Source organism: Pseudorca crassidens, chromosome 7 (genome assembly GCF_039906515.1).
Source record: "Pseudorca crassidens isolate mPseCra1 chromosome 7, mPseCra1.hap1, whole genome shotgun sequence".
In the NCBI taxonomy this organism is placed as follows: Eukaryota; Metazoa; Chordata; class Mammalia; order Artiodactyla; family Delphinidae; genus Pseudorca; species Pseudorca crassidens.
Genome location: NC_090302.1, coordinates 79,509,614 through 79,522,332, shown reverse-complemented (window position 1 = coordinate 79,522,332; position 12,719 = coordinate 79,509,614). Strand labels below are relative to the sequence as shown.

General features: G+C 40.9%; 1 protein-coding gene across 1 annotated transcript in view; it reads right to left on the bottom strand.

Annotated features, from left to right (window-relative positions):
* Positions 1-12,719, bottom strand: part of ACO1 (aconitase 1) — a 59,016-nt gene that overhangs the window by 20,118 nt on the left and 26,179 nt on the right. The window contains exons 5-11 of the mRNA XM_067744565.1: positions 8,092-8,161; positions 7,779-7,962; positions 7,070-7,209; positions 5,243-5,414; positions 3,834-3,934; positions 2,321-2,437; positions 1,061-1,220 (exon numbers count right to left, since the gene is read on the bottom strand). Of these exons, the coding sequence (XP_067600666.1) occupies positions 1,061-1,220; positions 2,321-2,437; positions 3,834-3,934; positions 5,243-5,414; positions 7,070-7,209; positions 7,779-7,962; positions 8,092-8,161 (944 nt within the window). The remainder of the gene's footprint in view (positions 1-1,060; positions 1,221-2,320; positions 2,438-3,833; positions 3,935-5,242; positions 5,415-7,069; positions 7,210-7,778; positions 7,963-8,091; positions 8,162-12,719) is intronic.

The following is a 12,719-nucleotide window of genomic DNA, read 5'->3' as shown; positions in this document are numbered from 1 at the left end:
AAAATTAGCCATGGACATGAAGAAAAAGATAAAAAGAGCTGTGCCTTTTTTTTTTTTAAAAAAAGAGATAAACCTGAACCATTCATGATTGTATTATAGAATGAGTTTTTAATTTTTGGAGGGAAAGCAGTCTTTCTAATTATATTTTATTTAGATGAAAAATAATAGGAAGGGCCCCTTCTTAAAGTATATGAATTGTGTACTTGTTGGTGAGGAATACAGTCTGCCTAGAAGATAAAATCTAGTCCTCAGATATTTCTTGAAGAGGAAGATCAAGGGCTCTTGGGCCACTTGACTCTGGGCAAATACAGAGACTATTTATTACAGGGACACTGGGTGCTCTGACTTAGGACATATCAGGGAAGTAGGAAAGAAATAAGGAGTCAGGGGTATAAAGAGACAAAAGGCTACAGACAAGCTGGTATCTTATCTTAAGGAAATTGGTTTGTCCAAAGCTTAGGTGGCAACAGATGAATTCCTGGACAAAGAAGGTTCTCCTTACGCACTTGTCCAATTCATAAAGAAAGAACTGTTTGTGAACACAAGAGGAACTCTTAGGGATATTTTAAAATTTGGAAACTAAAGGGACATTAGAGTAATGAAACTCTGCATGTAAATATTAAATAATTAAACAGAATTGCATAATAGGTAGATAAGTTTTATCGACCAGTGCCCTGTGCCATAATTCAGATGCACTTGACAATGCATCTAAGACAGACTAAATTCCACTGTACAAAAAGGCCTATCAGGGGTTTTATGGAGAAAACAGTCTGTGAAATGAAAACAGGTTTTTTCTTCTAAAGTCTGACATAAGATTCTAGGCTTTACCAGAAATTCATCTTTCTTTCCTCTCTTCTCCTTCTTTTCTGTGTTGATTCTAAAGACTATACTACTTTAAATACTTTGCATTATTTATTGTGTAAACATTTCTGGGCCAATTAATCTCTGCATCTGGAAAGGATAAGGCTCAGGGAACTATATGTAGAACTCAGTTAAGCCCCTGGGTCATGTCTTGGGAAATTTTCACCCACACGTCCACATGACCATCAAAGGCACTTACCTGCTCCTAACATCACAGATGGATTACTGGTGTTAGTGCAGCTAGTAATGGCAGCGATTACCACAGAACCATGAGCAAGGGTGAACTCGCTATTATTATAGATAAATGTCTTATGGTCATTATGATGGTCCAGAGCAACCTGGAATCCTTTAAATCCTTGCTATAGGAAGAAAAAAAGAAAAAAAAATATGTGGTCAAAAGTTCTCACTTTGGAAGAAGAAGAAATACTTTGGTAACTATAGTTTTAAAGACCAATTCTTAACAAAACATAAACATCTCAGCTGGTAAACTCTGAAATGCTACAGAAAAATTAAATTTACTCTTTTAAAATCTTTATAAAAGGGAGTCATGATTTCTGAATCTGATTTTGCTTTGAAATTATTAACAATTCTTCCCCACCTCAAATACCGAAAGACTAAAACTACAAATTTAGCTTAGTCTCATTAGAGCTAATTAGTACAGATGTAATGGCTACACTGAGGGCGCTGATACTAACCTTTATGGAAATTTAGAAAAAGGTGCCATTTTGGCCAGATTCAACCAATCATAAGCAGTAAGGCTAACACAGTGCCGCTGAACATTTGGTAAAATGCTGGCATCCCGCGGATAAAATCCATCACAAATCTTATTCATTTGAAAAATCTTCATTGAAAATCTACTGTGTACAATGTACTATGCTGGGCACTTTGTGGGATACAAAGGTGACTGTGTATAAATCCTATCCTCAATCCACAGTGTAGTAAAGGAAATCAGACATGCACATATTATACAGTACCAACAATGAAAGTAAAGGCTACGAAACACCATCACAGGGTTTCCCACTGATGCCATGAAGGTTCAAATGAGGGAGAGATGACTTTGTGCTATGGGATCTGAGGCCACATTGTGGAAGAGCTGAGAGATTAGGGCATGCAGACGGGGAAGGGACATGCAGGCAGGGGATGGCATGAACAAAAGTACAGTGGCCAGAAAAGTTTGGGCAAGCCGAGTGAACACGGTGGTGAGTCATGTGAAAAGGAGGTATGCTTTGGAAAAGGAGGGTTGAGTTGTGTTTACAGGCAATCAAGTGCTCTAAGGAAGCTGCCTGGCTCTTAGCTAATGCAGAGGGAGGCATCGAGGACTATAGGATGGAGAGGAAACGCCCGCAGCACCAAGGCTTCAGGAAGACTCATCATCGAGGGCGGTGAAGCCTGTGCACAAAGAAGCCAAGCATGGGGCAGGATTGGGGAGGATTTCCACCCACCTCTCCCAGGTCCCTACCTTGGCTCCAAGGCAGCTCTCAAAGTCCTTTTTCATGTCAGATACGGCAACTTTGTCCTGAGGCCTTTTGGGTCCACTGCAGCAAGGCACTACTGTTTTCAAATCTAACTCCACAACCTGTGCACCCAAAAGAAAAGGAACCATGGGATTGACATTATACTCACAAAGAAAAAAACACAGCCATGCCAGAGAATTTAAAACACCACAACAATAAAAATAAACTAAACTACCACATTCAAAACCAAGGAAGTCAATGTCCATTTTACACTGAAGGGATGAATTTCCAAAGTTCCAGATGAGCACTTCGGTAGCATGGGACAGGCAGGAGCCTTGCCACCTCTCAGAAAGACCAGGGTGGGCATTGTGGCTGCCGCCAGGGTCTTTCACTCAGCCATCTTTGCAAAGCAGCTCATACATCCTTTTTATTGCTTAAGTTAGTCAATGAGATGGATTTTCTACTGAAATGATAGATAAACCATTGTAATTTTTCTAAGATGACTGGGGGAATGCAGCCATTAACTCATCAATGCCAAGAAATGGGCCCTAGTCTAATTGAATATTTCCTTCCATCAATGTAATATGAAACAAGACAAGGATCCCGCATCTGGTTTACCCTCCAATCTTGGCTGCTGAGAAAAATGTGGATTCAGTTTGCACCCTAGAAAATGAATGAAGATAAGTACGTCGATGGGTAAATCAGAACAAATTGATTCGCTTGCACCTCCATTTCTTTCCCCATCTATAATAATGATGTGCTTATCAGCCTTTAAATAGCTCCAGTCCTTCTAAACTCCTTTTCCAAAGATCTTCCACATAAGAGGAGTAAAGCAAAAAAGGGGAGCAGGGCTTCCCTGGTGGCGCAGTGGTTAAGAATCTGCCTGCCAACGCAGGGGACATGGGTTCAAGCCCTGGTCTGGGAAGATCCCACATGCCACGGAGCAAGTAAGCCTGTGAGCCACAACTACTGAGCCTGCGCTCTAGAGCCCACGAGCCGCAACTAATGAGCCCACACACCGCAACTTCTGAAGCCCACACACTCTAGGACCCACGTGCTGCAACTACTGAAGCCCTCACACCTAGAGCCCATGCTCCGCAACAAGAGAAGCCACCGCAATGAGCTCACGCACCGCAACTAAAGAAAGCCCGCGCGCAGCAACGAAGACCCAACGCAGCCAAAAAATAAATTAATTAATTACATTTATTAAAAAAAAAGCGGTGGGTGGCGGGAGCATACTCAACCTAATGGCCAGGAAGAATGGGACAAGTTACGTTATTTTATGTCTACAATTCCTTATCTTTTTGATTTTTTAGCCTTTTAACACGCTGTTCTTCTGCGATAACTTGGCAGTGACTAATTTCCTACAAATACACCCCCCAAGAAAAAACATTCACAACTAAAACCACAGGCTTGAGAAAGAGGAAACACATGCCCAGCACTGTGTGCTAAACATTTTAAATGCATTATTTCATTCTCTAATCCTTTATCATGACCTTATGAAAGGCATTCTCATACCTGGGCAAAGTCTGGGTCTTGAGCGGAGTCACTGAAATCCCGAAACATTCCTACAGCCTGAAGATACTTTTTAATATGCTTTACTTTTTCTTCATCACGACCTAATGGGCATTTTAAGAAGTAACAAGTAACAGATGTTAATATTTCCTGATTAAACTAATGCCTCTACCAGAAGCTATACAAGTAATGGGCATTTCACTTAAACACACACCAAGAGCTCTGCTGATATGGCAGCTTTCAGGCTAACAGTCTGACTCTAGCCGATGCTGCTGCTTACTAGGGGCCATTAACTGATCTGCTGTTCTATCGAAGTGACCATTTTCTGTAGAAGATTCTCACTTATAAGCACTCGTCTCTCTTTGGTTATGGGTCTTAATTAAGAGGATCCTAAGCCTCGGCGAATTGTCAAAGCATACCTCCGGCGCATCTGCCTTCAACTGGCCACAGACCCTCAGCATTCCACGTTATTCTTGTTATAGTAATCCCCGCAGTCTCCCACCACAGATCACCAGCTGTATGCCCAGCACTGTGTGCTAAACATTTTAAATGCATTATTTCATTCTCTAATCCTCATGACCTTATGAGAAAAGCACTGTTATTATCCTCATTTATGGATGGGGAAATAGTGGCTCAAGAAGATTAACTTTCCCATGGAACACGGGCCGTAAATGGCAGAACCAGGATCCGAAGCTGAGTTTAGATTTGAGTTCAAAGTCCTAACTCGTGATGCTATATCACCAGGAATATGACCCTGAAAGCTCTGCTGTTTCATTCTGATCAAGACCCTGGTTGCAGGAGATAATACGCACGGTTTGCCCAATGGACACGGAGTTCTCCCAGTTCTCTGACAGTTAAATAAGCCTGTTTGAGAGCTTGATTCTTGGATCCACAACAGATCAGCATTCTTTTTTTTTCGCCTCTTCATTTTAACTGAATTGTAAAGGTCATCAGCTTTCAGCATGGACCTTATAACAGATGACTGTCTGATCTTCGTTAACATTTATCATGACCTGTTGTTGGGCCCCAGTGTTCATTACATCCCCTGTCATCCTCTCCACGAAGACATGCAGGAGAAATTTCTTTTAGGTTTCAGTTTAAGAAAGTGTTCAACTTCTCTGAAACCATTGGTTTCAAATCAGTAGATGTTACAAATTCGGTACCAGATCAGTAAGAGTTTCGGTGGCCACCTCTAGAGCCACCTCTAGAGTTTCGGTGGCCACCTCTAGAAACTAATCTCATCTCTGGATGTATTTTGCAGCTTTCCCCTCCCCACCATCCCTTCTCTTCTCTTCTTTAGGTTGAGTGCCTCAACTATTTAATCGAGGGACAGAGGCAGAAGGTAGTGCTCCAATTCTCAGCGTTCTATGAACTTTAGAAACGGCCTTCTGTTTTCAGGGTTCTGCACTTACCTGTCTGCACCAGGTACTTGATACTGACTTCGTCAACCGGGAAAAAGGCAGCAGTGGCTCCATACTCTGGACACATGTTGGCAATTGTAGCTCGGTCGGCAATGGACAACTGGGCTACCCCTGGCCCGAAGAACTCGACAAATTTGCCCACTACCCCAACCTGGCGGAGGTGCTGAGCAACAGAACAATAGCAGAGTTTGAGACTTGATAACCTGTATTTAAATTGCAGAACTATCCCCTTGCATTCTCATAAAGTAGCCTTGTGAGTAAACACAAAAAATGAATTAGCCCAACATATGTTTGATTACTTTTAAAAATAAAACTTAAAAAGTAAGGCCAACTAAATACAACGTGGTATCTTGGAGTAGATCCTCGAACAGAAAAGGGATTACTGAAAAAACTGGTGAAGTTTCTGGTTTAGTTAAAAATGTCATACCGATGTTAACTACTTCTGTTTCTGATAAATATACCATGGTTATGTAAGATGTTAACATCTGGGGAAGCTGGGAGAAAGGTAACAGGAACTCTGTATTACCTTTACATCAAGTCCCCTGTAAATCTAAAATTATGTTGAAACATTTCTTTAAAAAGAAAGAAAAAGTAATATAAAAACACAAATAATAAGAAAAGTTTTGCCAAATGAGAAAACTTCTTTCTAAAAATTAAATAAATTCTTTCAACTTGAATAAATTATGATTTGCACTTGTTGAATAAGCAAATGCCTTGTTTTCAAGGGTATAATGAACAAATATCCTGAACACAGGTATAAGTCAAAGGTAACCAAAAGATCCAGGCAGTCTGACTCTCACACCTTTTCCATACAAGCCATCAGCCAGGGCTGGAGCCTCATGACTGGCTTGGCTCTGCATGAAATCAGCTGTATGAAGTGTGGACAACCACACGGACAGGCCCTTTTGGTTACATGGAATTCTGCCAAATTTTGTGGGCAGAGCCTATATTATTCCACACTTGAACGATGCGGACATCTCTGATGAGCTGTAGTGTTCAAATAAATCCGATTCCGATGTCCATGACTATTAAATCAAAAGTATAGCATCCATCCCACATAACCCAAGCCTTCAAACTATACAACCAGAAAAACTTGCGTGATAATAAAAAAAAAATTACTTTTCTAATAGTCTTTCAAAATGAAACTGCCTTCTTTTTGCAAGGCAAGCAAATCACCAAAAAGGATTATTTCTGACAAGGGCAAATGAAAAACAAAACAAAACTAATATTTTCCAGCTTGGAGAAACATCTGTTACAATAATGTAACTTACAATACAGAGAATGGAATTTTAAATAGTCAAAAATTATTCGTAGTTTGTTATTTTCATATAAAGAAGAACCATGTGGAAAAAATGTAGAAGTAAAACATATGCATGGAAATGATTTCTTATAACCTCAAGACAGTGATTATCTCTAGAAATGAAGAGGGTGGCTTTAGCCATAAATATTACATTTCACTTCTTAAAAAATATACATACAGAGAGAGCTCTGAAGCAAATACAGCAAAATGTTACCATCTGTTAAGTCTACATGGTGGGCATATAAATGTCATTTTAACTTCTGTGTATTTAAACTATTTCACAGTTTCAAAGAATTTTTTTAAAGAAAAAGATCCATGCAGCAACAGAAGAGTAAAATGAACATAATGATCTGGAACCTAACTGCAGAGTTCTCTCCTTATGTCATCTCTTTTAAAGTCATAAACGTACTGTTTCCTAGCACTTCTAGAGCACATGGAAACCAAGAAAGGCTCCATCATGGACTTTCCTCCTATTTGTCACTGCGACTCAGACCACAGAAGAGGCAGCACATTGTTACCTTGGTGATGGTGAGCACGATGTCAGTGGATGTTACCAGGGGGTGGGGATTTCCCATCAGCCTGTAGCCAATCACCTGGGGAAGCACCATGCTGATTGGCTGGCCCAGCATGACAGCTTCTGCTTCGATACCACCCACACCTGTGTGGAAAGGCGTGACAGAGTAATGCTTTCCTTAGTCCTCACGATATCCCTCAGGCATAGTTCACTGTCATTAACAAGTAGTCAACCCACTTACAGTGTTTTACTAGTGTAGAGTTATATTTCCATAAAGGACAGTTATCTTTTCTCTATTTCCCTCTATAGAATTTTTAACAAGTGTTTCTCAAAGTGTGGTCCGCCAAAAACCTGTGTCAAAATCCCCTTGATTCCACACTAAAAAGAAGAATGGGCTTCAGGAGTCGCTGTTTTTAACAAACACTCCAGCTGATTTTCGCCTATTCTAATTCCAGCTGCTTATTCCAATTCCAGCTGCTTATTCCAATTCCAGCTGCTTATTCCAATTCATTCTTCCAAACATTATACTGAGTGCCTAAAAGGCATCAGACACTTTTCCGGGTACTGGAAATTACTGGAAAACAGACCAAAAAAACCTCTCTGATATTTGTGGTCACTCAAATTCATGCTGCTGGGATGTAAGGGTATCAAAGTAAATCAAGGTATTTACATAGAACAGCATAAGTGGAACAGGAACCCAGAAGAACACTCACCCCAACCGAGAACGCCCAAACCATCAATCATGGTAGTGTGCGAATCCGTGCCCACAAGACTGTCTGGGTAATAATATCCATCCTGATCAAATACCACTCTTGCCAAATACTCCAGATTCACCTGGTGGATGATTCCTGAGCCAGGAGGAATAATCCGCATGTTGCGAAAGGCCAGAGAGCCCCACTGGGATTGAAAAATGGGGAGAACACTGTGAATACCAGCACACCTTTATGCAGCTCACCTCCTTGGCACCTCTTCCTCATACCCCACACACATAAAGAATCAACCAATGGAGCCAAACTCTGCCCATACCTTTAAAAATTCAAATCGTTCTCTATTTCTTTCAAATTCCAAGTCTTGATTCTTCTGTAAACTGTCTGCCCTGTCAAAGAGAAAGACTAAATGTATAAATTTTAAGGCGTAAAATGTTACTGGTCAAATTTATAGGTGATAATAAAGAAAATGGCAGTTTCATCTGCAGGCTTGCTGGGTGGTGGTATGCGTTCGTTAACGTGGGAAAGAGGTAATTAAAGAAAGTAAAAAGAAGAATTATTTTTTGGTTCAGGTGATTTTTATAATGCCTTTAAACATGGTGGGTAGAAAACATTAAGTGGATTTAAGTTAAAACTCTTCTAATCATAAAGTCTGACTCTTAGGAACAGACTCAAGACATTTATGATGACAATAGCAGCTTAGATATTTAAAGAAGCTTTCTTTCTGTACTCCTTTCTTACCTATGACCTTGTTACAACACCTCTCTGAGCTGAGCCATATCTGGGCTGGCATTTTCATCTGTCTTATGTTGGGAGGTAGGGAACCAGTGATGCCAGGAGGCACAGGAATTTATAGAATCACAATCTCCTATCTTGCAAAAGGAGGTTTATGAGGAGGATGGTGACACTCAAGAACATGAGTAAAGCCCAGATTATATATATACCGAGGTTTGCTCCAAGTCATTCAGCTCATCAGGACTGACATGGACAATTCAGGGCATCAGGAAGCTTTTCCAGAATTTTTATAATCAAACTACATTGTTTTGAGGTAGAGTAAGTCATAGTGACAACTCGGCATGGTTAGCACACAGGAAGTGCTTACAAACTGTCATGGGTTGAGTGAACATAGGAAATGATAGTGAAATTAATAGCTAAGACCCAAGTCAGACTTCACTAATTGATAGTTAACACTTATTGACATTACTAGGAACTAGGCACCAAAGTGCTTTACATTTATTTTCTAATTTAGTCTTCAAAATAGCCCTTTGAGCTAGGAGCAACTAATATCCACATTTTTCAAAGGAGGAAACAGACACAGAGAGGGTAAGAAACTTGTTCAGGACCTCACAGCTAGTAAATGATGGAATTGGTATTGACACCCAGGCAGTCTGACTCAAGAATGATGCTCTAAGTCCCTATGCTGCCTCCCTGTAGTAGTAGTTGCAGAAACTGTAGCAGCGATGGTGGTGGTGGTAATAGCAACAACTACCGTAATAATAATAACAGCAGGAGCCAAAGTGCAAGACTGCACGGTGCATCGTAGGCTCTAAGTGCTTTACACACATGAACTCATTCAATCATCCTAACAACCCCTCACGTAGGTACTACCATTACCCCAATGTATGGAAGAGGAAGCGGAGGCACAGAAAGATTAGTTAACTTCTCCAAGGTCAGATGCTTGTACATTACAGAGTGGTCACCTGAACCCAGGTCTGAGCGGTCCTGGAGCCTCTACCTTAACCACTATACCCACTTTCTTCTGTCACTTGTTAATGATCTACAGAGCTTACCTGGTGCCACATGCTGGCCATACAAATGTGCAGAAGGGGCATGTGTGCTGCCCAGCTGGAGCTCAGAGCCTAGCGAGAGACACAGAGCAGCAACCAGGCAACCATGAGAGTGTGATTATCAATGTCATGATACGGGAAGTACAGGGTGCCATGGGAGCACCCAGAAAGGGCCATGAACTCAGACCAGGGAGCCAGGGATGCCTTCCAGAAGGCGATGACATCGATGTAGCCTGGAGGGCGAGGGGGAGTCTGCCAGATGAGCATGGGTAGGCGGGCACTCCTTGAGAAGAAAAAGACTGGAGGCACGCACTATTTACTCTACAAATACACATTCAGTTACCATGCGGATGTTTTTCTTTTTCTCTTGATGTGAATATTCTTCCAGATAAGTGTCAGTTGCTTTGATGGAATCAATTTCTGAGAGTATCTTACAGCAGGGGTTGGTCCACAAACTGTGGTTCATGAGTCAAATCTGGCCCAATATGGTATATGTTTGGCTGTCAAGCAACGAATAATTTTTATATTTTTAAAGGTTGGAAAACAAATAAACGGAGACAGTATGTGGCCAGCAAAACCTGAAGTATTTACTGTTGGCCCTTTACAGTAAAAGTTTGCTGATCTCGGGCTTCCCTGGTGGCGCAGTGGTTGAGAGTCCCCCTGCTGATGCAGGGGACACGGGTTCATGCCCCGGTCCGGGAAGATCCCACATACTGCGGAGCGCCTGGGCCCGTGAACCATGGCCGCTGGGCCTGCACATCCGGAGCCTGTGCTCCGCAACGGGAGAGGCCACAGCAGTGAGAGGCCCGCGTACTGCAAAACAACAACAACAACAACAAGGTCCTTCAGTCTGACGTCAGACTTCCTTTATGAATCCTCTCCCATCCTCCAGTCCAAACTTTTAGTTTCAGCTGCACTGTGGCCCTCATACTCTCTCAAACCGCACTTTCCTCATGCCTTTGCATGCTCTGTTCTGTGTAGGATGCCTTTCCAGCTCTTTGCTCTTTGGTAAACATGCCTGGGGACCCAGATTAAGTGACACTTCTGGAAGAGCCCCCCTGACTCTCCAAGTTAGTGATTTGGTTCCTACACTTACTAACTGCATTCAAGCTGTGCATTCCCTAATCTCTCTACTTTTCTAGACTAACCTACTTCTTGAATAAATACTGACATACAATAGGTCTGTTAAATGGATTTAATTTTACAAAAAAGAGGGAAGGCATCTTGGAACGTTATTCTTAATCATGTATGGCCCTGCCCCATCTCTTCTGCTGAGCTCTGAGCACATGTGGACTCCCAGTCATTATGCCTTGTCCTCTTGTCTCCAGAAGGATTTCAGAGTTTCTCAAAACAGAAGCAAGGTTGGAAGAGGACCATTTACCCCAGAGAATGCTGGGACCATCCGTTCGATATACATGACATAGTCACAGGACAAGCAGAAGCCAGAAATGCTTAGGCTGCTTTAAGATATGTTAAATTCTAGGTTAAAAAAAAAGTTAAAATTAAAAATAAATTAAAATTTAAAAAACAACCCTATTTACTCACTAAAGCAAAAAATCTTTTATGCTAACCTTGGCTCGTTAACTTAGTTCTAGTTATTCGAATGAATAAACAGACCTAGAATTCAGATTTTTCCACCACTCAGAACTTTCCTAGATTTACCCAATCTGGTGAGCTTTCAATAAGATCTCTGAATGTGAATGGCCTCACACACTAAAGAGGAAATTTCTCCTTATTTATGTAAGTTGAAATCAGATTTGGATGTAGTTCAAAGTTTCTGAGTATTACATGTAATGGTACTCCAGAAATTCACAGACAGTATTTATAGAGAAGATAGTTTTGACACTCATGAAATCTGGTCAGAAATTGCTATGATATTCTTGTTGGTATTTTTAAAAAGGTTATTTCTGAGATAACTTTGTAAAACATTACAATAATGCATTAGTTAGATCCTCGATTCCTAAAGATGGTGTGAAGCCAATTACTATTATTCACAGCAGGGAAAGAGGTTAGAAATACTTAACTGAGAAAATTCACCATCCCACCACTCCTTACTTCATTCTGGAAATAGCTGGAAATAAGCCCACAGTACACAGTTCCACAAAAACTGAGACATCACACTTAATTCCTTACAAAAATGAGGAAAGAGACTGGGAGGTCAAATTGCAAAACCAAACTCAAGAAATAAAAACAAAACACTAGCAATGAAAATACTTCTCGGGCTTCTCTGGTGGTGCAGTGGTTAAGAATCCACCTGCCCATGAAGGGGATACGGGTTCGAGCCCTGTTCCAGGAAGATCCCACATGCCACGGAGCAACTAAGCCCATGCGCCACAACTACTGAGCTTGCACTCTACAACCTGCAAGCCACAACTACTGAGCCCATGTGCCACAACTACTGACTAGCCCACGTGCCACAACTGCTGAAGTCTACACACCTAGAGCCTGTGCTCCGCAACAAGAGAAGCCACTGCAATGAGAAGCCTGCACACTGCAACGAGGAGTAGCCCCCGCTCACCGCAACTAGAGAAAGCCTGTGCACAGCAAATAAGACCTAACGCAGCCAAAAATAAATAAATAAATAAATTTATTAAAAAAAGAAAATACTTCTCATAGAAGTGTTTCTCTTTAATTAAAAAAAAGAAGTGTTTGCTAGATTTGGATATCATTTTGGATCAAAGTTCACCACTAGACTTTGCTATTTTCATCATAATGTTTTTAGTATTACAGTATAAATGAAAAAGGTCCATAAAAAATTGAAACCAGAGTTGATGGATGTCAAGGTTTAAGGAGGAAACCAAGTCACAATGAACTTGGTGCTGACTCAGATTCTTTACCTGCTTAATTGTCAGGAGCTCTTTTGAGTTTTGAGTCAAATAACTTTAGAAATTAAAACAATTACAATTCTGTCTCCACCAGTACTTTCACCTTCCAGGCCAGGGAAATGAAGGTAAATCCATCAACACCAATGAGTCTTCAAGAAAAAGTTGCCCATGATTTTGTGAGGCTACTTTTAATAATTTCTGAAGTGGGACTTTAGGAAACATACTCTCCAATAGGATAATAGTTTGTGTATTTTTAAGTCTTCCCTTTGAAATCAAAACATTAAATTGAGCTTATGTGATTTAAGGAAGAAAAAAAAAGGACATATTGCCCAAGG